The 26,862-nt window shown below is 34.9% G+C and overlaps 1 protein-coding gene across 6 annotated transcripts in view; it reads left to right on the top strand.

Annotated features, from left to right (window-relative positions):
• KHDRBS2 (KH RNA binding domain containing, signal transduction associated 2) overlaps positions 1-20,621 on the top strand; it is a 600,763-nt gene extending 580,142 nt beyond the window's left edge. For 2 of the 6 annotated variants that reach the window (XR_013555660.2, XR_013555659.2), the window contains 2 exons: positions 13,855-14,028; positions 15,979-20,621. Coding sequence is in view for 4 of the 6 variants with exons in the window: in XM_078447038.1 (XP_078303164.1) it covers positions 13,855-13,952 (98 nt within the window). In the remaining 2 variants the exon portion in view is untranslated. Of the gene's footprint in view, positions 1-13,854; positions 14,803-15,978 lie in introns of those variants that run through there. The other 4 variants (XM_078447041.2, XM_078447039.2, XM_078447040.1 and 1 more) reach the window with 2 other exon arrangements.
• The last annotated feature ends 6,241 nt before the right edge of the window (positions 20,622-26,862 follow it).

The following is a 26,862-nucleotide window of genomic DNA, read 5'->3' as shown; positions in this document are numbered from 1 at the left end:
CCTATCATTAAATAAAGTTTGTTTTCAGTTCTGAATCATTACAATTATACCTTGACAAAATGCACGATTTAATATACTTTCACATGCAGTATCAGAATTAACCACTACTATGATCAGTTGAAAATGATCCTGCTTTTGTATAACCAGGAAATAAAGAAAATACTTGCAGTCTATCCATATTATTACTATCTCATATAGTAATGAGATTTAAATTTTGAGAATTCGCATACGCTCATATCTTCTATAGACAATAGTAAAAGGGCCAAGTCAAAAGGTGAGAAATAGTAAGCGCTCAGCATCATAATCTTAAAGTCTAATTAATAAATTAACATGCATTATATACATCCAGATTTTAGTGTTAGCTTATTACACAAAGGGAGCTTCAAGTACAAGTTTCTTGCTGATAGGTTGCTCATCCTATCATATCCAAATGGGCAGATGATAAAATTTAAATATGCATGTGGAGCAGTTATTTGAGGACCTATTCATCTCAAATACAGATTGGTTGATGTTTTTTCATTAATTTTCCATACCTTACATATTAACTCATATCCATTTATAGCTGACCTTTAATGAGTTGTGCACAGTCTTAAATCAGTAACACTTAAACCTTGCATCTCCACTGATTTGTTCAATTCCTTTCTGAATTAGTAATTTCTCTCTGTTACAGTTTGATTGTATCATTGGTACAGATATTAAATCTCAATGGGAAGTCTGTATTTTTTATAAGATAAATAGCCCCGCTTCTCACTTTCCTGGCAACACTGCAGATTTGGACTGTAAGTGAGGAGGCTCAGAATCAGTTGCCTCTCCTGCTCAGGTTGGTGGAAAGAACTGTGTGGTAAACAGCTTTGGGAAAGGAGGAAGGAATGTTCTTCAGGATAATTGGATCCTGCATTCAAAAGACTTACAGATGGAGTCTCTCATTTAGGATTCCTTTAGAAATGATTTGAAATAAACCACTGGAAGTAAAAATCCAATCATTCAGTGTGATGCTTCACTCTGAATCTTCATAAATTGTGTGTATCACCAGATTAAAATTATATTTGTCTCTTTCAGGCCCATAATTCATGTTGAAGTGGCAAATATGTTGACTTCAGAGAAAAACATGCATCCTTTTGGACTTCATCACAGTTAGATTATTTAAGATATTTGCATACAATTTAATATTAATGATTAAACTCTTTTCTGGTAACACTATAAATATAAAATTTTAAATATTAAGTCTTTTCAACGTGAGTACTAAAATACAACATATATTATTTATTATATTTAATATTTAATGTTTTCATGTGTATTAAACATTTCATTGATCTTTAATTATTATTAAATTAATATTTAAATATTAGGTTTCTGATAACTTGAATTTACTTTGGATCACAAATATTTGATTTACAGGAATCCAAATCAGTTTCTTCATTTTAAAAATATTTCCTAACTAATCAGAGTCATTATAATTGTTTTGGTTAAGTCTAAATAGTTCATAATTCAATAAGGGTGCATTTTAAATATAGTGCATAGATTAGCTTGGCTAAACAATGTTTCACATAGGAAACATTCTCTAAATTCTCTCTGAGACTGACAGCTAAGAATGGATGGCAATATTCTCTTCTCAGAGAAAAGAACTGTTTATTAAAATGTATTTAATGTATGAACTGAAGACCTAATTATGCATCCATTCTTTAGTGGCATTTAAGATGACAGCTGTGTGGAAGCAAGGAGGATAATATTAATACACTGTCTTGAAATGAATGAAAGCAAAAAGAATTCTGTGCTATATTCTAGGGTATTTGAGTGCCTCACTTCAAGGCGATTGCAGAACACAAAACCCATTTTGTGTTCAGAGGCAGGAATGATTATTATCCCAGTATGAAAATAAGCCCTGAATTGATTAATCTGTGAAAACAGCAAAAGAAAATGAAGCTAACTGGCAATCATGCCATCCATGTGATTCAAGAACAAAGATTGTCCATTTTTAAGAGTAACTGGAAATATAAATTTGAGGAAATTGATTTTACAAATGAAGATGAGTTCCTTAATATGGGCAAGAATTTACCAGACATTTTAAAAACTAATGTATACAACCAATTTATTTTTCCTAGGACTTATTAATATTGAAATTGCTACATGATAGGCTATTGAGAAAAATACCACTGTTATTTTTCTATTTAACTTTTAATATAGATTTTTAAACTCTATTTTTAACCAAAAAGATTAATGAAATGGCGCTTCTAAAGTATTTTTTACGTTTATTTATTTATTTTGAAAGAGAGAGACAGTATACAGGACAGGGCGGAGAGAGAGGGAGAGAGAGAGAATCCCAAGCAGGCTCCATACCCTCAGCCTAGACCCCAATGTGGAGCTCGAACTCACAATGCATGAGATTCTATGAGATTAATTACAGATTTTAGAATCACCTGGTGAACCTTGAAAAAAATACCAAAGTCCAGTTACTACCCAAGATCAGCTCCATCACAGTTTTGGACATAAGAACTGGGCATCAGTTGAATAGTGGTCTCAGTGGTCCTATCTGAAGCTAAAGTTGAGAATAAGTTTTAGATACATACATGGGAACTTGATGAAAAGTAGCCAATGATCTTAATATGAATGGTCAAAACTGTGCCAAGGACTTGCATCCTTAAAGGCACCACACAAGTTATGCACAGGCTGCCTTTAGAACACTGGGTACTTTAAAAGTAAATATTGTGTTATAGGACCTGGCATTTTCAGTTCACCTTTTAAAAAAAAAAGCTGTAAGTTTAAGTAATGGAAAATAGAATTTGTCTTTTCTTTGAACGATGGTGTGCTGAACAGTTAAATCTTAAACTTGACGTTGTCTAAAATACACCCAACAGATAGAGAGTCCACAAAAAATTATAGCCCACATGCACCCAACAATTCTCTTGTTGAGACAATAAACCAAGCCATAGGAAAGTTCTTTTATCACTTTCTTTTCTGCTGAGTTAATGGGGCAATCATTTTAACTGATGGGGAGGGAGGAGTTGAGTGATTTATTGTCAGAATCTTGGGGTGAACAGATCATGTACAAAAAGTATATTCAATATGACACAGATTTTTATTTAGAATATACAAAACGAGCTGTTTTTAAAACACAAAGTACAGAATACAAAATATAAAGCTGGGAAAACGTTTTCTTGGAAATAACACTAGCAAAGAAAAAAATATATACTAGAGGCCTACCACCTTAGGGGGTCTTTATAATAAATTTCCACAGTTTGGGGAGATTTTTATGTTTATTAAAAGAGGATATGAATTTTAAAAAGACCAGGACACCTTGTCCTGAAATAAATGTGTAACATACATTTATCAAATATGTCATAATTTATTGAATGATTCAGTGGGAACTGATATATATGCTGAAAAAAAGTATGCCAGTTGAAAATATAATTATGATTATTGATGAATATAATTATGATTATTGATTGATATTGATATCAGTGTCTTTTTGTAAATGACCTAACCATATGAAGATCTTGTCAAACCTTTAGTTCTGCTGGTAACAAGATATGCCAGGGGAGGGGGAGGATGGATCTAGAACACTTAGGTCAGTTTCTCTGGAGCCTGGCAACTGTGCAGAAAGATTCCAGAAATCCCCTTGTGATCAGGGGAATATAGCAGCAGAAGATAGACAGATACCCCTGGAGGCCATTAGCATTCGGAAATTCCAGCAGGGATAGGTCCAGTTATGGGCCAAGAGCTAGGTAGGATTCGGCTGCTGAGAAGACTGGGGAGAGCAAACAAAGAAATTAGGGTGAGTGCTTAGAGTTAGCCCAAATGTCACAAGTTAAGGGCACAAGTGTCCACAAAACTGTGGACATACATTTGGGAGACTCTAGACCACCCTCTCTTCTGACCATTTGGCTATAGATTTGGAGTTCCCACTACCCCCTTGGGTTTGATAATTTGCCAGAATGACTCACAGAAGTAAAGGGCTTCTGTAAAGAAAGGGCTCTAACTTACAATTAATTTTATTGGAGCAAAAGGAAAGAAAGCAGAAGGAGGCAAAAAGAGAGATACATAGAGCAGGGCCTGGGTGAATCCCAAATATGAAGCTTTGAAAATCTTCAGGATGGCACTATCCCTCCCAGCATACTGATGTGTAACAACACACAAGGTATTGCCAAGCTCTTGAAAACCTCAGTGCCCAGAGTTTTCATTATAGCTCCATGATGCAGCATGAATGCCTGAATCATCTCCAACTCCTGCCTCCTTTTCTCTCCAGATTGGGCTGATATCACTCGGTTAATGCCCAAATCCTCTAACCTCCTGGTTGGTCTTTCAAGTGGGACCAGCCCACATCCTGAGTCATCTCATTAGCATGAACTATCCTGTGTGGTCTGAGGAGCCACCACTGATAACAAAGACCTTCCCATCACTCCAGGACATTCCGGAGTTTAGACTTAACTTCACAGTAACCAGGGACAAAGGGCAGCCAAAATGTTTGTTTCCAGAGGGAGGGGGTGGTGGTAACAACGTGAGCACCCACCTGGGAAAGCAGGCAGAGGCATGCTGAGAGGAAAGCAGAGTCAGAGCTCGTCACTGTCAACATTTTGCTGAGCTTAAAACCTGGTATTCTGTAACTCCCGTAACTTGGTGTTGGTCTAAGAATATACTCTGGGCTCATTTCTGTTCTCAAGTATAGAAATGACAGATGTGAGGGGAGTAAGGCAATCAAAACTGTTACAAATTCAGTTTCTTTGTCTATGAAGCTATGCTACCTAGTGTACCTTCTTCACTGAGTTGAGGGCATTTTTGGAATTCTTAGAGAAGAGAATCATAAAATGGTATTTTGTATCATCATGCTTATCCTTCCATTATTTTTCATAATGTTCTTATGTACAAAAAAAAGTCTGTGGCTGAATTCTGCAGACTTTTGATTGATTCAGGATTTTATTTCACAACAGTAAAAGTATTTTTTAAACTCAAGTCACAAAAGATTCTACATTGTGTCCAATTATCAGCCACCATTTTTTTTTCTGTACCTTCCATTTTGGAATATTTTGCATATTTTTTCTCTTCTATTTTTCATTTTTAGTGTTTATTTTTGAGAAAGATGAGAGAGAAAGAATGTGAAGCAGGCTCTAGGCTCTGAGCTGTCGGCACAGGGCCCAGGGTGAGGCTTAAACTCAAGAACCATGAGATCATGACCTGAGCTGAAGTCAGACGCTTAACTGACTGAGCCACCCAGGTGCCCCTATGCATATTTTCAGTATGTACTACATTTTAAAAATTCATATTTGTTTTTATATCAACAAATGGACTTTGGAGTCAGTTTACTTATCTGTTTCACGGTCCACGTGGGCAATGGAAAACACCTGCTTTCAAAAACCACTTAGGGACTTCACCTAAGAGCTTCTTCAAAGACTAAAATGAATTGCACTGTTTTCGAGGAACTATTGGTATTTAGGAGAAGTTCCCCAGTAGCTAAGAGAAGCTTTTAAGAAGTCCCAAAACACCCAGCCCATCTCTGGCGTGTGGGATCACTACCAGAAATCATCATTATCATTCTTAGGATGAATCAAAATAAGCAATAAAAAAACTAATCTATAAATATTTACTAGTTGCTAAGGGAAATATAAGTTTTTTTCTCAACATATTAAGCAAAATGAAATCATTTGCTGAAATACAACAGGTATCTAAAGTTTGTGTCTTACACTTGAAACCTTTGATTGGTTTGTTCTACTAGTTTCTTCCCCTAATTGGTCCATTTCCATGCAACAACAAGATGACCTTCCTTTTGAAAAAAAGAGTTTAAAATCTTAACTATACCAACAACACTCATTGTATTTCAAGACCCAAGACATTTTTTTCAATGAATACTGTAGAATACCTATACTTTAGTTGATCATCAAAGTCATCAACTCCAATGCTCTAAAATGAAGTCAAGGGTCAGATCATGCTAGACTGTGCATGGAATTCCTTGCTAAGGAATTTGGACTTGACCTTGAGTATGCTTCAAGAGCAATTGGCCAGGCAGGCCTCATCATTTGTACTAAGAAAAGTCCCTCTGGTTAGAAGGTGAAGAAGAGTAGGAATGTACACATACACACATTAGGGGAGTGTGTGTGTGTGTGTGTGTGTGTGTGCGCGCGCGTGTGTGTGTGACTACACACACAAAGATATACCTATGTATAACATATTACAACATATCACATCATATTGTGTGTGTAGACACACACACATACATATACACACACACACACACACACACACACTTAAAATCATGGAAAGACCCAAAAGATAACTAGGTAGATGAGCACTCTGGGCCAAGATGAGAATGGCTTGGCATGGAATAGGGTTGGTAGGGATGGAAAGAGATGGATGAGTTAAATGCATATTAAGGAAGAAAATATAATAATCCACATTAAGGAAGAAAAGACAAAGCTTGATGATTGATTAGATTGACTGAGCAAAGGTGAGAGGATGCCAAGGGTTTTGAGGAGTAGTAACTAGACAAGTTGTAGGTGGTAGCATCAGTCTCTGCAATACAAAACTTAGGAAGAGCATTAAGTATTTGGAGAAAAAGATGAGTTTAGTTTTGGGAAACAATGACTTTGAAACACCTGAGGAGATGCCCCTCAGGCAGTTAGATATACATGTCAGAAGCTCAGAATGGTCTGTGACAATTAAAATATATCATCCGTATGCAGATTAAGAAACCTACCACCTGCCAAAAAAGTCTTTCAAGTAGAGGCAGAACCAGAATTCAAATGCAGACCTGGCTAGAGAGCCCTGAGACTCCCATTCGAAGTGAAGAGATCTGAGGGAAGGCTATGGCTTCTTTTATGGGTACAAATGAAGGTGTAAAATATTTAAGTAGAATTAATTTATTCAATAAATAATTACCAAGTGCCTGCCATGTGCATCACAAAACTCTGGAGTTGAGAAGAGAGTGCTTAGAAAGGCCCAGCCCTCTGATACTCTCTAGATGGAATATTCCAAGTGTTACTTTTTTCTAACAGGGAATATCTAATTAAAAATTTGAAATAGTGATAAAAGCTGTAAATGCTTCTCAGAAGCTGACTGAATTTCCTGAGAGCATAACTGATGGTGAACTCAAAGTTAACTCTTCTTAGAACATAATTCACTATGTTCATCTGTGAAAACAGATGCTGGTCACCCATATTTCCCCTTCTGCACTATAATATTTTACCCTCTGTATTTTGGAACAATAAACTCTGCGATTACACATGGTGGCAATACAAACTATGTAGATAAAATTGTTGAACCATTAGGTGCCAACGTTTCATTAATATTTTAAAATGCTCAGGGCAGAGCAGACATGCTTTCTATGTTAGAGGAATGAACACCTAGATTTGCACCTTAACAAATTCAGTTCAAGCAGCCCACACTCTTGTTAACAAAATTAAAGCTATGCTCTCACTCATTTAGCTAATAATTTGTTGTAGGAACCACTAGTTATAAAATAAATCAAGGGGATTAGAATAAATGAAGTCCTATTTCCTAGGCAAGAAAAGGAGAAAGGGAGTGGAAGCCAGGAGCTTCTTTCAGATGAAGGCAGTGGTAGAAAATGGTAAGATGATTATAGATAAAAATTCTGGGTCTTCCAGACAAACTTTCTGAGCTATAATTTTCTCATCTTTAAAAGGAAGACAACGTTGGCATATACCTTACAGGAAGTTGTGAGGATTTGCTAATAATACACATAAAATGCCCCACACTGTATTTGGCCCTTGGAAGATGTGATGACAGGGAATATCTCAATTTTTTTAAAAGGATAGGATTTAAAAATTAAAGAAAATGAACATTGTTATAGTGAGTTACAAGAACAAAACATCTAATCTAGCATATTCTCTTTGGGAATAAATAGCAATAACAAAACATGTAAGAATACATTCCAAAGTTGCTTTTAAGTAGAAAGAGATGCCTTAGAGAAATATGAGAAATTTAACTGAGACCAACAAATGGAGTGGCTTAGAGCCAGGTGAATTTTAATCAACCTTGTAATGTTCTTATATGACTGGCAAACCAGACACCAGTGGTTTGTAATAAGAGAAATTAGATTTCCCACTTTCCTTGTGGTTTTTACATACTGGTTTCTAGTGTACTAAAAATAAATAGCATGAGCTCTCCCTTTTTGTTGTGGTGAGTTATTTTTATTTTGATGTTTGGGGGTGTTGTTGTTGGTGTTGTGTTATTGGTTTTATTTTGAGAGAGAGCAAGAGAGAGTGAGAGCGACAACAAGAGTAAGAGAGAATCTTAAACAGGCTCCCCAGTCAGCACAGAGTCCGACACGGGGCTCGATCCCACAACCCTGGGATCGTGATCTGAGCTGAAATCAAGAGTCAGATGCTTAACCCGACTGAGCCACCCAGACACCCCTTATTTATGTTATGGTATGGTATGGTATGTTAATGTGGTGAGTTAAAAAAATTTAGGTTCTTTTTAAGATATCAGAACTATAAACAACTAGCTATGTAGGGTCTAGCAAACTGTGAGCATAAAATCGGTGCTCTCAATAATCTCCATGATATTCTATATCCTTTCTAAATGATTCCTAAAGTTAATGTACTCTGAGGGTGGCATTTTAAACCTACTTCTGTAAAAATAAACATTAAAAGTTTGCTTTCCAGGTACTTAAATGATGCTGACTTTTCCTAAATTGGTGCCTTGTTCCAATGCTTCAATTTCCCCACCAAGAACCTCAACTCAATATTGATAGCATCTCTGGAACAGAGAACACAGCTTTGTAGCTTTAAATATCATCCAGATTTTTCTTTCCTGCTCTGAATGCTCCCCAAACTAGGTGGTCTCAGGGCAGGAATGAGAGCACATTTAGAAATGCACACCACTTAATAAATCTGATTCTGCTGAAAGCAGAATATTTGAGATGCAGAAGCTTTTGAAGTCACTAGAATAACATGGAAAGCACAAGAAGAGTTACCTGGGTAATTTACACCCCTTTATCAAAGTATAATATTCCTCAATGATGCTTTTAGCATGTAATGGAGATGCATTCTACGGAATTCTGTAAGACTTGACTCAACTGGGGAAAAAATCAGTCTAAATTAAAAGAACATAGGTGAAGTAATTTTTAAAAGATATATTAATATATTTCAAATATATGCAACACTATCCCCTAATTGCTAACAATGTGTCTGTAAGAATTCTGTTTTACTTATTTTACAGGATTGATTTTAAAATTCCTTTTTGGTTAGTAACATCATCTGTTTAAATGTAGCTTACAGATACTTACGGTGTTCTTCCTATGTATCTACCACAACAGAAGGGCTCTCCCCTCCTAGATCTTAGAATCCAGTTTAAGAAACAAGGTCAGGTGATACAAAATAATTAACATAAGAAAGTCTTCAAAGAAGGTGAGTTCTCTTAAATAGGTTAAACAGTACCTCAATTTTTAGTTACTCTGTATATTTGCTCAGAAAATTACTTCTTTGAGATGATTAGATGTTAGAGCTCATTCCAAGTTCAACTGAATAATGGAAATTAGTAGCTCTCTCTCCTCTAGGCCTTCCCCAGCATTCTCTTCAACTATAAATGTATTATAATCTATGAAATTTCCTATTAGTTTTGTCCTGTGATCTCCTAAAGGCTCCTTAAAGTATCCTCATACTCAGGGCTCAGTACAATGACTAGCATATAGGAGATCTTTAGTAAAGAAAAAAAAAATTATTTCATGAATGCTTTATTTGTCTCCTTCCCTCTTTATTTCATATACTGTATGGTACATTAAAATCTGAATTGGTAAGCCTAGAAATGGTGGGAATTTGATCAAGTCACTGAAGCCTATTTCTCATATCTTCATTTCCTATTTCCACATCCCCAATTCGGTAAACCATTCCAGTAATTTCAACTTGTTAGGCAGCTATTTTGCACATTCTCTGAGGAATTATTTGTTATCTAATTGCTCATTCACATCCATAGTCTAGCTAGTGCTTCTCATATGACAATGATCCTGATACTGAGAGCATCTTACATCCTTTATTATTTTCCAAAAGGACAAAGAAAGATTACCTCTAAGTTTCATTGTCTGTGTTATATTTAAAATGACATCCTAGACCGTATCATGGGAATAGAAACCACTGGCAAGGACTCCAAAATTTGTATGAATCTCTAAATATTTTAAGTCCATCTTGTCTGCAGAATAGTAGAACCCAAAGAAAGACAAGCTATTTCTAAGTCTATTCTTGGGCCTTTCTTTATACTTCAAATTTTAGAGAATTCCCATCATAAAAACCTTACAATGATTTGTCTCTTCCTATGCTTGGGTCTTTTCCATGTGCAAGGTTCTATGGTGGCCTCACATTAGAATCTCTTTAGATGTCTAAGCATCACTTCTATCTCTGTTACTTGCAGTGAAGAAATCCAATGGTAGGCAATGAGGGGACTGGCTGACTCTGTAAGGCTCAATGACACACTACATGATGATAAAGTTGAGTCGGTGCTCTCCAGTCCAGATTCAAAGAACATAACTTCACTAAAAGAGGCTGGCTTGTATTATCAGGTGATTGTAAACATTTGGCCATCTATAAACATTCTGATATTAGAAAAAATATAGACCAAGGAAATTTGGCACAAATAGAAATAATACCTTTGCTGATCTCAATTCACTAGTAGAACATGAATTAAGTGAAATATATCCTGATTCCTCTGTTAATGGGAAGGAATCTCAGAAAATCTAAAACTTTATGTAGGAAGTCATTTTGGCTGCCTTTTTGGTCACAGTTTTCCTAAACTAACAGTATTTCCCCTTCCTAGACTTCAGCAAGGAAGAAAGAACAGTACAAACTTACATACAGAGAATTAAAAGAGCATATTTTTGTACAATGACACATGCTTTTATACTTTTTTGTAATGGGATTCTACTATCATTTTTTATGGAATCCAGTCACGAAATACTTTTGCTATTTAGCTACCTGACCCTCTTAAGAAGTCTGACTTTAACTCTAAAATATTTAATATTTCTAGTTCTAAAGCTTTTCATATTAATATCAAATGTCTTCAGCTCAAATATTATGTTTGTAAGGTTGTCATTAGGAGCTTTTTGTGCCTCATACATCCTCTGTTTATTCATTCATTCATCCTGTCTTTCATGCCATCTTTCATTGTGTTCAACCCCTGCTAGGCAAGGCGCTTTTTCCAGGCACTGAGGATACAACAGTGAATAGCGACACTCCCCATTTTAACATTAGCCAAAAGTTAGGAAATGAAAGGTTTTAGCCCATACATTACCTGCCCTAGACTTTAGATAAAATCAAGTACACCTAAATCAATGAGTTCTTATTAAACACTTAATGTGCCCTGGGGCCGGTTCTCAAGATTATGTCAGTTTAAAAGTTCTGACAAATCTAAGGTAGCTATGGCAGGTATTGCTATCACTCTGTTTATGTTGTTTCACTATTTTGCAGAAACTACCAAGAACATTGAGCATCTGACAAAGGATCCAGGACTGGGAAAACTTGAAACTTATATTATCTCAGTTTCTGAATCCCATAGGCTACAACCCAGGGATCTCTAACACTCTAGCACAGAATGAAGCAAAACGTATTATATTCCTTTTATTAAATGCATTAATAAAACTGATTAGAGTTGGGGGCACCTGGGTGGCTCAGTCAGTTAAGCATCTGACTCTTGATCTCAGCTCAGGTCATGATCTCACAGTTTGTGGGTTCAAGCTCCACATTGGGCTCTTCACTGACTGTGTGGAGCCTGCTTGAAATTCTCCCTCCCTCTCTCTCTCTGCCCCTACCCTACTTGTGCTCACTCTCTCTCTCTCTCTCTCTCTCTAAGTAAATAAGTAAACTTAAAAAATTAAAAAAGAACTGCTTAGATTTTACCACTACAAGATAAGGACATTGACATATTCTTGATATTCATAGTCAAAGTATAAAATTCATATTACATAAGACCAAGAAGGCACTTGCTAGTTCTGCAAGCAGAATCGGTTTTCCCTTCTAGTACATCAAAAAGTTTTATTTAATTCCAAAAATAAATACATACAATTATTTTTCAGTGTCTTACTGAGAAATTAGGGCAGCCTTAGGAAATCACAAGGATCTCTGACCTCAAGAGATCACATCAGAAAGACCAACATCCACAGTATCCAACCAAAAGAGACAACATAATCTAGAGCAGGGGTCTGAAAATCCTTTCTGTAAAAACCCAGACTCCTTCACATCCATTTTAGGCTTTGCAGACAGTACGGTCTCCCTCACAATTACTCAGCTCTGCCTTTGTAGAGTGAAAACAGTCATAGACCGTATACAAATAAATAAGCATGACTGCATTCCATAAAACTATTAAAAAAACAAAAACAAAAAACAAGCAGCTAGCCACATGTGGCCATAGTTGGCCAACCCATGATCTAAGTAGATCTGTATTCTGAGAAAATGTAATATTTCTCATTTTTATTTAGTTTCTCATTTCTATTTTATGTCTTATCAAATACCGAGATAAACTTAAGCATATACCTTAAACAATGGAAAAGATAAATTTTTCATTAGGTATCATTTTTAATAAAGAAGTTCTGATGAAGAATATCCCCCCCAAAAAACATTTAAATGCTATTTTTTTCCTATGTTGATAGGCTTTTAATCCTTGTTCTACATTGTATATCACTCTCCTTTGTTTTATATACAGTATAGTGAGTACAATTTAAATTTTTCTTACTGCTTTTCCTTAATCTCCCTGAACTGTGTACAAAAATATTCTTAGGGTCACTTGAACTATGTAGGGACATGCCCTACATCAGTTGGCCTCAATCTGCAGTTTCTTTCCAGTTGATATGTACATTACCATCATTATCCTATATATTAGCTGTCAATGTCAGTGTGTCTCTTTCTACTAATCCCTTCTATGTCCCTACTTCCTTTCACCAGAGCTCCTTGCATGAAGTCAGCTCTCAACTGAAAACTGAATGAGGATTGAAAGACCCACATAACCTAGCTTCAGGAGTTACACAGAAGTAACCATGAGCCCAGTATTAAGTCCCCAGCCCTTTGAGGGAGGCCTATATTCCTCTTCTGGGAACATGGACTTTACAAAGGCTATTTTCCCCAATACTCAAAATCTTGCCATCTTATTTCTTGTTGTTGTTGTTGTTGTTTTTTGGCTAGGTTCCAGAACACAAAGTTACTGGAAAATCTGATTAACAGGTAAATGAGGAGTTTTCTTAGTGTAGTAATACCTCTTTATTTTCAAAGTACTTGTAAAAACTGACATGAGCATATTCTTTATTGATTTTACTGCTTAAATTCACTCTGTTCCACTGTCACTAACTTTGTCTAAGATAGTTTAGCAGAAGGATCTCATCCTGTACCACTTAAGAATCTTCTAGGGGATCACTGGAAAACAGGTCTCACCAGGTCTCACCCTGTAGTTTTCTAATCATTAAGTTTGGGAGACAGAGAACAGGCATTAGTCATTTTTGGTTTGGTTTTGTAGTGTCTTAAGATTCACAGGTTGTTTCTCAAGTTAATCAAAGGCTAAGCACCCCTAGATTCCTATATCCACTTTCTTTCAGATGCCTGCATAAAGAATAAAATATGGAGTGGTTTACACAGATACTCTTCTCTTTTGTGGCACAAAATTTTGCACATAATAAATGTGGAATTATCCAAGGACTTTTAACTTTCTCTTCTTCGAAGAACGCCCTGCAAGTTTAATTACACATGGCTGCATTTCAAAGTATACACTTTTTTTGATGATCTCACCATGTGGAAAACATAGTAAGGCTTTAGCCTTCAGTGTTGAGATCTTTTTTTCTCTTTTTCTGGGTCAACTCTTGTGTCTTAAATGACTGTTTTTGGTAACTGTGAAACCACGTGAATGTTATTGTCTTTCTCTTGTTCATAGCACCAGAAGAATGGGCCACAACCCGCTCCAGCCTGAAGGCACCACCGCCAAGGTCAGCCAGAGGGGGATACAGGGAGCACCCCTATGGTAGATATTGAAGGTCCTTCTCACCCGTGACCTCACCTCAAAGACAATTCATAGCCTGTGGTCTCCACATAAACAGCAACAAGACAAGTAATAGTCCTTTTTTTTTTTTTTTCCTATTATAGGGATAACTGCTCATGATTTCTCCCATATATTTCTTGTATTTCCCCCTATACTGTTGGCGTGACATTGACACTAGTATTATTTTACAAAACGGACTAAAAAAGACATTGGCAAGCACTGTCTATAAACCATTCAGTAGGATGATATTCTCCTGGTTGTTTTTCATTGTTGTGTGTAATCTTTTTTTTTTCTTTTTTTTCTTTTCCTTTTTTTTTTTTTCCTTAAGAAAGAGCATGAATCTGTTAACAGATTTTGAGTCTCAATCAACTAGCAAAAACTTTGTTTAGGGTTGCTAAAAGACTGTAATATGATTTTTGAACTAGCTGATAATAAAGTTGTAGATAAGATGTTTTAACCTGTCTTTTAATATCTGTTAGTTAGATGAAGATGTTCGATATTAAGTTTGTAAATTTAATTTTAAATGCTGTTTTAATGGAGTTGAAAACAAGCAGCTACTGTATGTATGTAGCTAACTGAATTTGTTCAGTGTTTTAACCTGTATTTGTTAAAAAAGAAAAAAAAAACACACACATAAAGTTCCATGTGTAAGCTACTCTAAATAGGAAACCACAATTTGTCAAATATGTTTGCCATAATTTGTCAATAAAGCTGAAAACTTTTGTAAAAACTAAATTTGGAATTACTTGTTTTCTAGCTTTAAATGCCTGCTTTATTTCTTCTTCAAGAGATGCCTAAAATGTTTTCTATTTAAAAATTACAAAAATGAACCCAAGCCTGTTTTAAGATATTTGTGTAATACTTAAAAACTGTATTAATAACTTATGGTTGTTAAATAATTTAAAAGTTAACAAACTAAACTGTTACATGAATCATGGTTAGTAAACACTAATGTATAACATGTTAATGGAAAAAAATGGATTTAGAATAATAAATGGATTTTAAACTATCCTCTAAGCTTTATCTTGCTAAACACAAATTCTGATTGACTTGTTTGCATTAGCATGTCTCTCGTGAGAAAGAGTAATGGAGTATAAAGAGGTAAGAGTACCACTTACCACTGTCTAAATGCCTAGTTCTTCAACCTTTGAGTTTCCCCGCACATTAAATATCCCATCCAACATGTAAGCATTGCGTAGATTCACTTTATTGTTTTCACTCAAAGGAGTGCGTGGACTTCATTTGCGTAGTTTATAACAATTTGTTTTGACAAACAAATCATCAGTGTCACTGGCCAGTTGTTGCTATTCAACCTCAAAAACTTTATTTGTAATTTTCAGTGCTAAATATCACCGCCCTTGAAGGCAGTTTAGAGGGCTGATATTTCTTTTGAGACTATCAGACTTGATGGCTGATGATTATTAAGGAAATATGTCGCAGGACTCAAAGGATGACTAAACGTTAAACAGGTAACACTAATAGTAACTCTGTAATTTTGCCTATGCAACAGTAATGTTAAATATTCTCAGTTATTAAGTTCCTGATAGTTAAAAAAGTAAACCTACAAAAACTTAACAAATAGGTCTATAGGCTATTAAAACAACTAATTAACATTAACTAGAGGCACCAAAATTATTTTACAATATATAACCCTCAAGGTAATAAACAGAACTAAAATTAACAATAATAGTAATGCAACTCTTGCTAACATCAAACGTAATCTAAATTTTGATGGAAAAAGAAAGCAAAAGACTTGATGGTAGGGACGAATGCCAAAACTGTTCATCTTTTAAATACAGTTTTTTTGTTTATGGTGGCTTTTGTCGATGTGATTGGTTTACTTTTTTGCTGCTAACCAGCTTAGGCATATTGCTGTTCAGTTTTTGCAGCTGGAGTTGCATGCTAATAGTTTTATGAAGTGTGTGTCTGTCATTGATTAAAATTGTAAATGTTTGCCTTGCACAAAATGCTGTTGAGTTATATTTAATTTTCCTTTTTTATTCTTTCTCACTATTTCAGGTATCCACAAGCAAAGAGCACATAATTGAATAGCAGATGTGATGGACTAAGAAGGATAGAGGTAAGCTTATTTTTTATCCTCTCCGAAATAGGGAGATAATCTATACCAACACGGAGCTATGGCAGTGAGCTAGGACACAAAATGCCACTTGTTGAAATACTGGAAAGGTTGAGACTGTTGTGAAGGAATGGAGTTATTTTTATCTTCTTTGAAATAAAGTGATCTAACTCGGTATTTTCCTGGCAAGGCTTTCTGAGCTTATTCAGAAGCTTGTCAAATGAAACGTGAATTAGTTGTTAATCTTCAGCCTTTTTCTTTGCTACGAATTACTGTATATTGCCTTTCCCTAATTGTACGAAGGAAGAGTATTCAAACCTTTAATCTGCATTTAAGAGAAGGAAATCACAATTGTTGGCTGAGATGGAGGGAGTGGGAAAGGGAACCCCATAACCAGCCTGTCGCCTACCTTTTGTCAATGAGATAATATTTATTAACATGAACATTTATTTAGTCAAATACAAAAACTAAACTTGCTCTTATTTTCCCCAGTTATTTCACTGGACTTGTCAATAAACTTCTTGTTTCTCACCTGCCATTCTATTTGATTCAGCAAATATTTACTGAATTCAAAGCGTTATAGGAAATTGAGACTTAATTTCTGTGCACAAGTAGAAAACTTTAGCCAATAAACCTCAGACTGAAAACAATGTAAGGGCAGTTATGAAATCCACAGACTGACTTGAGGCTCAGAGAATTGAAATGGCCTTGCCCCAGCGTTTAAAATAGGGGTAAAACCCCAAATTTCTCCTTCTGGGCCTGGTCTTCTTTTTACTACACAAATATCTATGTAGCCTTAAAATACCATGTAGCCTTAAACAAGTACCATAGGAGCAGTATGAGAGAGCCTGGAGATATCTTTATGACTAAAGGTAGGACAGAAACTAAGGGACCATGAGATGAGAGGGGTAGCCTGTCCATTGATGAGGATCAAAGCGCCACCTGGTGAAGGGAATAGGCTGTGTAACTTCATGGAGTCCAAAAAGTTCAGGAAGTGTTTGAAAGGAAAGCAATGGACCCTGAGATCCAGATTCATGAAGGCACAGAGGTAAGGTCAAATCAGGTGGCTGTCCTTGAGTGCTATGTTAAATTGTTCAGATTTTATGTGAAAAATAAAAGGAAGCCACTTTTGGTTTGAAGTAAATAATCAGAGCTAAGGAAAGTATCCCAAAGAACCACGGCAAACCACACTTTTTAGTCATTTTTATAATTACTAACTGCCTCTTCATCTGGGAGAACTTTTCTAAAAATTCAAACTGTTAAGATAACTATTTAAAACTGCAGGTGCTTCAACTAATCAAGTCCCTTTGTTAAGCCGCAGAATGAAAGATCAAAAGTTACAGAGAATACAATTCTGAAATTTCCTTTCTCAGTAACATTCCATACCTGATTTGACTCTTTAAAAATGTTACTGGTTTTATAAACCAAGGGGAGAAAGAATCTCTAATCCAGATATACTGCAAAGTATTCTCCTTTGATCCTTTTCAAACAATAGGCTTGATCTTGTAAAGCAATGAAAGAGAAACCAGTCACTGTCTGTTATTAGTTTGATATATTAATCAATATGTTTTTGTGTCCACTGGAATTCTTTTATTATTGCTGTTGTTGTTTCATCACCCTGTGGCTTTCTCACCATTCAGGCTGTATCTTTGAATGCATTAACTCAGGGCAGGGCTGTCAGAGCAGAAACATCAGTGCTGATCAACAGAAGAGAACATTCTTGGCTGCTGAATTAAAAAGTAAGAGTTTGTAAAGCACAAAAAAACATGATTTGTGAGAAAGCTGATTTTGAGTTTCAAAAGCCTGCATTTTGAGTAGGCTTTAACTAGCACATAAAGTTATGTGTTAATAGTAGACTCCAATCGATCAATCAATCAGCGATTCATCCACCAAACTTTGACTCTTAAAATAATCAGAAGTGAATATAGGCTTCTCCAGCAATGGGGAATGATAATTTCCCTAAGTTAGTGGCCTTTTAGCAGAAACCTTTGATAGAATGAAACTGTTCAGAGTGCCCAAAGGGTGCCTTCTTGTCTTGTCAGTATCCCACAATGATGCCCCATCCCAACGTCATCCCTTCATGACATCACATCTGCTCTTACTAGTTTCAAAGTGTTGGCACCCAAAGATGGCAGGCAAGAGCTACCCTGCCATTGATATACAAACATTCTCAAGTCTGACATTCACTTCTGCAAGTCATATAAACTTGCATGGCAAATTAAGGTTTATAAATGATAGTGCAATCCACATAAGTACAACTTGAAGTTATCCCTGTGTATGTTCCAGCATTATTCAGATAATGCTGGAACTCTTGGAACACTGATGATCCTATGACAGGTAAGAACTCACCAAAACACCAAAGGTAGCTAGCTTGGACACTAAACAAAATATTATAAATAGTAATAATAGCATTAATATGGAATATGGTCTTTGTGCCTGCTATTTGTCCAAAAGAAAGTTTTACTACACTCAAGTATGATTCAATCAGAATCAATCTAATGCAATTTAAGAGACCAAATAGTGCTTTTAGGTCTTATTTGTACTATTTAGATCATTTTTATTTTCAGTATATTAATGGAACTAAGGCCATTTAGCTTAATAACAATTGAAGCACTAACAGTTTTTAAATAAATTTGACACAAATGACATATTAAAGGTTCCCATGAATTCTTCTCAGGGAAATAGTTTGTTTTCAAACTGTATTATTAAGAAATGATTCTTGTGCCTTTAGTTCTTCACTTAAAAATAAACCATTGTGAAAACCACAAATGTCCCTTAACTCTACAGCATTCTCTCTCATTATCTCTATGTCTCTTGGTTAACATAATATAGAAGTTTATATGTTTCTGGGCGCCTGGATGGCTCAGTCAGCTAAATGTCTGACTTCACTTCAGGTCATGCATGATCTCACAGTTGGTGGGTTCGAGCCCCACGTCGGGCTCTGTGCTGACAGCTCAGAGCCTATAGCCTGCTTCAGATTCTGTGTCTCCCTCTCTATCTGCCTGTCCCCTGCTCACACTCTGTATCTCTCTCAAATATAAATAAACGTTAAAAATTTAAAAAAAAAGAAATGCATAGGTTTGTTTATGGTTTTAAGGGACTAGAGAACAGTGATCAGTAACCTGAGTTGGCCGAGTGTCAGGTACCAGTGTCAGTATCAAGAGACCACCTGTTACTGAAAACTCCATTCACTTGCTACTCTTGAAGGTTCTATGGGAATGTTTAATATTTTACTGCAAAAGAAGTGTGTAGTACATGATGAAAATATCCTATTTATGTGTTTTCTGAACATATCTTCCAGACAAGGTACTATCATTCTCACATAAAAACTTACATGAAACATCTGTGATCCTTACAGCAAGATTACCCCTATTTTATAGAACAGGAAGTTGAAGTCCAGAGGTTTAACTAATGTCACACTAATAACACATAGCAAAGCCAATATTTATAACAAACTTTGAAAACCCACACATTTTCCAAAATGGTGTGGTGATCTCCAACTTTGAATGAATTTAATTGAAAAGAGAATCTAAAATCTGATAACCTTAACATAATTTCTATTCTATAGAAATATGATAAACATTGACTTAAAAAAAGATTATGATAAAGCATTTTAACTTGAAATGCATCTTGACTTGGATCTTTCCTCAAGCTTGTCATTCTTTCAAAAGTTCTGATTCCATCATAGAAAAATGTAGATGAAAGCATACCATATTTGTTGTAAAGCATGGCTACTGTCTTTGGTAGTACAAATGAATTCATTTATAATCTAGATTCCATTTGACATTTTAAAAAACACTCACATGATTAAATAAGCATGAAAGCAATTTCAGGCTTTTATTATTCAATATATAAATCAGGACTCAGCTTTAAAGTACGAGAGTCAGTTTCAAATCGGAAATATCTTTGTATAATCCATGAGGTCATGTGTTAACACAAGTGAAGGTATCACTCATTGTTAAATATTTTAAAATGAAGTATTTCCTGATGCCAGTATAATGTGTAGCATTTCTAGTTTCCTACTAAAATATCTGAGTTAACAGTAAAATACCTGTTCTTGTTGACAGGCAGGCACTAGTCTTCCATATTCACCAGAAAGATAAATTTCCTAGTCTCGTTACATAGAATTTATTAATTGGTACTTGAAAGATCACTTACAGTGAGAGAAAACAGGTCACTCTACTAATACGCTGTTTTATATCTCAGTCTCTTATACTTTATAGTCGGGCAAGTTGAGAAAACAGGAGAGGAAGCTCTCTGATTCATATACCACTGGATGCCTTAACAATAGCCAGTTTATCTGACTTTATCAAAAAAGTAAGTGCAGAATGAGCTATCTTAAAAATTGGGAGCGAGCTTCTAAGCACTAATTTAGTTAACATTTCTGTTCCATCATGTTTCATACTTTGCAGGAGGATACAGTGAATGGTCTACTCACAAGAGAAATTTGGAGACTCTTAGATTAGATCTTTGTAGAGCCTCTGGAAGCAAATGTCAGCGCTAGACATAGATTTTCTGTCACCTCAGTGCCTTTCAGGATGACTTCTATCAGTAGGAAAATGTTTCCTCCCCTCTGTCTCATTCTCTGTCTCTATATATTTCCTATATTCTAGTCTCTTAGCCTGCCATTTTTGACATCAGGACATTTTTCACCTTCTCTGATATCATCTTGCCCCTTCCTTCCCAATGCCTTCATCACTTTCCCAATTGTACATGGGTACATGAGAAAACAAAAGAAAGGCAGTTGATGACTACTAGGGAAAGAGCACTGTCCAACCTATTCAGCAGATTGCCATGTTAAGAAATGTTGTCTTTATCACAAAACCAGTATGCCCACTGTAAACCAAAAAGTATGCCAAGAAAAAAAATCACATTTAATTAAGGCAGATAAATAATGACCATTAGGATTTATATATAACCTACTGGTCACAAAATCTTGCATTCTTAGCTATAAAGGGGAGGCAATAGGTGAGAAAATGTCTCCAATTAGTCTAAATTCTCTGTTTCAAAATACAAACCTTAATATTAGAAAAAAACATACTAATGGAATTTACTAAGATTAGTGCATAATATCTGTGACTGGAATGGAGCTAGTTTTAATGTCTTTAAATAAGGAAGATTATATTTACATGTTGCATAAAGATCATCTTAATGCTGAATTTTTAAGCTGTTTCTTTCAACTTGCCTGTTGGAGGTTTAAGAATACAAGTTGACTTATTGACCACTATATAGTATTTAGAACCAATATTGAGAACATATCTGCTGCTTTATGCTTTCTTATAAAGGACTAATTTAAAAAAAAAATTTTAATGTTTATTTATTTCTGAAACAGAGAGAGACAGAGCATGAGTGGGGGAGGGGCAGAGAGAGAGGGAGACACAGAATCAGAAGCAGGCTCCAGGCTCTGAGCTGTCAGCACAGAGCCTGACGCGGGGCTTGAACTCACAAACCATGACATCATGACCTGAGCCGAAGTCGGTCGCTCAACTGACTGAGCCACCCAGGCGCCCCAAAGCACTAATTTTTAAAATAAGTAATACCACATTCCATCAGAGAAACTTCTCTGGAATCCCTTTATCATCAATAATCCCAAAGTACAAATTGGTTTAACTTCTTAAAGACCTTTTTTCATTTCTAGTAAATAAATCATTCAGATACAAATAATGGTATCTTAGAATATAGCAGAATTGCCAATGAATTGGAGTTTTTTGATATATATATATATTTTGTATATATATATATATATATATATATATATATATATATATATGAGATTTATATATGAGTTTATATATAGAGATTTATATATATACACATATATGTGTATATATATATAAAAGAGAGAGAAATATAATATATATTATATATATACATAATATATATTATATTTCTCTCTTTTTTTAACAAAGTAATTCATACTCAGGGTTAAAAAAATTAGAATGTATGATACAAATATATAATGTAAAAATCCAAAATCTATAATCCTAATCCTCAGAGACCACTCTCTTAATAGATTGGTTTATATGCCTTTTTTTTTTTAACCTTTATTTATTTTTGAAAGAGAGAGACGAAGACAGAATGTGTACGGGGGAGGAAGAGAGAAAGATAGACAGACACAGACTCTGAAGCAAGCCGCAGGCTCTGAGCTATCAGCACAGCCCTCTGCAGGACTCAAACTCACAACTACGAGATCATGACTTGAGCCAAAGTCACACACCTATCCGACTGAGCCACCCAGGCACCCAGTTTATATTCCTTCTGATTTCCTTTCTCTTCCTATTCTTCTTTCCTTCCTCTATTCCTCACCTGCATGTTACTTATTTATTCATTTGAAATGGGATTCTGCTGTATATACACATGTAATTTTAATTTTCAGTAGAGAGCTGAATTTGGTTCTTTGTGAAAAAGTGAGCTAATACCTATTTCCATAGGGCTGATTTGTTTGTGGAGGATTAAAGTTGCATTGTTTATATTATGAAACTTTAAATCACAATAGAGGCTCTACATTGTAAGCAAAGTTACTTTAACTTGCCAAGCTTCAGTGTTCTTAGAACTAAAAAGGTGATAATAATACCACTACTCATAGTATGGTGAGGTATGTAAAGTCATACAGGTGTGGTTATATCCTCCCCAAATTTAGTTAATATTTTCCCCCAAATTATTTTTCCTTAACTAAAAATTTTAACTTTAAGATATCTTCATGCTGTTTATCAAATGTGTAAATAAAACCTAGCTTGATCCAATACCAATACTTGTATGATCCGAATCAATTTGTAACTTAGATGTTTCTAAAGTAATCTTTACTGGGGTGCCCGCGTGGCTCAGTCCTTTAAGGGTCCAACTCTTGGTTTTGACTCCGGTCACGATCTCACGGTTTGTGAGTTCCAGCCTGTGTTGGGCTATGCGCAGATAACATGGAGCCTGCTTGGGATTCTCTCTCTCTCTCTCTCTCTCTCTCTCTCTCTCTCTCTCTCTCTCTCCCTCTCCCTCCCTCTCTCTCTCTCTCTCCCCCTCTCTCTCTATTTCTCAAAATAAATAAATAAACTTTAAAAATAAAATCTTTACTAAAATAATCAACTAGTGTAGGCCTTAGACTACAGATGTAAAAAAGGTTGTCATTATATTCATAAGCAAACAGGTATTGGATATCTTCACAACAGGTATTACATATTTATACACAAGAATCTTATAATAATGTTGCAAATATGTAGTTCACATTGAAATAGGGGTAAAAATGAAAGTGAGACTAGTGATAATTTGGTACGTTGTTTCAATAATAATAATAATAATGTGAAGAAAGAGGCATTTGCAATCATGGAATGCATAAGACATGTCAAGCACAGCATTAACTATTTTGAGGAATAACTTTATATCTTTCTCAACAACCCTCTAACTGAAGTTATAGGGTATCTTCATTTTCTAAATGAGAAAACTGGGCCTGAAAAAGAAGTCATTTCCCCAAGTTCACATCACTGGGCAGTGGGGTAGACTCTAAACCCAGGCAATCACAGAGACCTCATCCTTAACCTCTGCATTCTACTGTTCCCTCTCTGTCTTTGATGATAAATTTTATAGTAAACTAAGTTTGAGAGGAAACCAAAATGCAGATGTGTAATTCATTCAAGCTAGGAAAAAGGAATTAGAAGAAATTCTATTATGAATTTCTAAACAATTTCTATATACATAAACCAAAATATTCAGAATATTTTCCCTGAGTTTTCTAGAAAGTGAGTCTTGTATGATAACCCTAAACTCCATATATGTTGACCCTGACCATATTTATTTGCTCACCTTACTTAAATGGAATCATGTGTATCTAAGTTTAGAAGTTAGCCTTCAGGGAGACTGAGATGTCCTAAATAACACAACATAAAACTTCAATGAAAAATGAAAATAAACTGGAAAAATGTATTTCTATAAAAAATAGTAACAGTTAGTTATCTGTTTACTAATGGCATGCTCCATTGTATTGATTTGTCTCAATCTGTACAACTGCAAAAATATATGGAGTTTTCCTTTATCTATATATCGATGATAAACACTACTGTAATGTCTTTTATATTTTATTATACTCAATGATAGGACACTGGATGAAGGTGGACCTGAGGACAAAAATGATTTAGAAAAAGCAGGAGTGCAGCTAGAAAGCTGAGAAAGACCCATTAGAAGTACGGGGAAGAAAGAGGTAGCAGCATGAAACATGAGATACAGCACTCCTTATATCCTTCAGGGAACATAATGTCCTGAGATCTAAAATTTTCATAAATCATCATCATGTGCAACTTATCATATAAGGCAATAACTTCAGAAATTAAAAACATGCCTTCCCTTTAGAGCAAATATAGAACATTTCTCTATTGAATGTATCTGGGACTTCTATTATCTGTTAGCTTCTGTATCTGATTCTCACAGACCATTGCACTCGCCCTTCACTTTCACCAGAAGAGTGTTTCAGCACTTTGGAAAATTTCTGTGTGTCCAGTGTTGAGTCAAGAACAAACAGGTGTACCAGTCTTTCACAGCATATGTTAATTTAAATTTGTGCAAAAGAAAATTACAAATTATTGCATATCATGTAACTTCAGAATCATTCAAAGATGTTAAAAAATAGTACTAAATCTATGAATTCCAAGGATATGCCAAAGTAATATTTATTACACTGCTTTATAATCATATTGATGTTTCAGAGATACTGTCCTCCAATCTATTAAAAATCTTGTCATTTGGTATTATATACATTTATATATGGATACAGAGACAGAGAGAAAGAGCATATTGAATAAAAAATATAGATTTGTTGGAAGTATTAACTCCATAAAGATTCTCAGTAAGAATTTATGATTTGTTATATTTAGATTGTTAGGAAGACATCTAATGTAGGATTTTATCAAATGTTAATTACTAATAAGTAAAACTTGATAATGAGTTGATTTGATTGCCCAGAAGTAGGAGAGGACCACTAATTAATGATCTCAGGATTTAAGGCCAAGGTATTCATGTATTTATAGTAATATTCAAATTATTTACTGAATCCACATAGTTTTCCATCACTCATTCTATTAGTTCACTGTATCACTCAAGGAAACACTTTAACCTACAAATTAGCCTAGAAATAATAGCCTGTGACTAAATGAAATAGAGTCAAAAGAAAGTGGTTTTGTGCCACTTGACAGCTAAAAAATATTCAGTGTATGCAAATATAGTCTGCTGAGCTAAATCCTTTCTAGCTGTCACAGAAGAAAAAATGTCATCAAGAGCAGCATCTTGGTTTAAAGGTATTCAAGATGTCTTTTGAGAAAGACTACCCTGGCCTTACCTTTCTATAACAAAAATCTTTAAAACAAACAAACAAAACAAACAGGGCACCTGGGTGGCTCAGTCGGTTAAGTGTCCAACTTCAGCTCAGATCATGATCTTGCGGTTCATGAATTCGGGCCCCGTGTTGGGCTCTGTGCTGACAGCTGGGAGACTGCTTTGGATTCTGTGTCTCCCTTTTTCCTGCCCACCCGTGCTCACACTCTGTCTTTCTCTCTCTCAAAAATAAACACTGAAAAAATTTTTAAAAAAGAAAAATCTGTGCCCTCTTGGAAAAAAGCATCAGGTTGTTGGTTTTTTTTAACTTAGATAGTATACTGGACCAGACTGATGGGATATATTTATCAAGTATAACTTAATGAATAAATATTTATCAACATACTTCATCTATTTCTGATCCTTGTATTTCTTATGTAATATTTATGATTACGTAAGTTATATTTATATGTAAAATGCTAATATAAGTTCACACATAACATATTTTTATCTATATACCTATCTATTATGCCTTGATACTTTTAAAAACATTTACAATAATATTGTATTTATCATAACAGCTCCATGAAGAAAGGTCAAATTTCCTTATCCTCGTTTTAAAGATAAGAAAACAAAATTTCACAGTGTTGAAAGGTTTGTCCAAAATTGCATGAAGTCTAAATGGTGGGATTTGGGCTGGGACATTAACCTCTCCAAAATAACCATCTTGGAGACAATAATCTCTCCAAAATAACCATATTAGTGGCCAGTGGCAGAGGAAAGAACAATCAAGGGTGAATGAGAACACAGTTCGTGTGCAGTAATTATTAAAACATTTTACAATAAAACATATGGCCAAAGTATTGAGACTTATTTTTACCTATACATAAATATTTACTCATAAACTTACTAATTAATATTTAGATGCTCCCTAAACACATGCCATAATATTGAATACTTTAAGGAATAGCCTATTGGTGTCAGCTACATATTAAATTACTCAAATTGAGACCCTAATGATTCCAGAACTGTACACTGAGTTTATAAAATCTAAATTAATATTTTTTCTGATTTTAGCTGGAAGAGAATTGGAATTGAAATTAATTAAAAATGTAAAATACTAAGTAAGAAATTAATGGAAGCATTCTAACTTGATTTATAACATATCAAAACTGCAACTCCATTTCTTTAGCATCTATGATTAAAAGAACTTCAAAAGAAAACAAAATGGATTATTATCCTACCACTAGACAAGAATTAGCATAACTTTGGCCATTGTTTTTCTAGTACTTACGTTCAGTCCCATCTTTAAAAAAAAAAAAAAAAAGGACTTTATGACTACTAGATAATTGAGATTTTAAATGCTCTGTGAGTTTCAAAATCTAATTTTGGCTCAATTTGCAAAGGCCAAAAAGAGTCACTGCAATTTCCTAATTTTAAATCAAGCACTCTTGTTTTAAGGAAAAGATCCTAGAAGGTTTGAGTCTAAATTATACAGATCATCAGTTGATCTTGATTTAATTTACTAAACAATT

This window comes from Panthera onca, chromosome B2 (assembly GCF_046562875.1).
Source record: "Panthera onca isolate mPanOnc1 chromosome B2, mPanOnc1 haplotype 2, whole genome shotgun sequence".
NCBI lineage: Eukaryota > Metazoa > Chordata > Mammalia > Carnivora > Felidae > Panthera > Panthera onca.
Note: the sequence above shows the minus strand (reverse complement) of the source record. Positions and strands in the feature narration are given on the sequence as shown.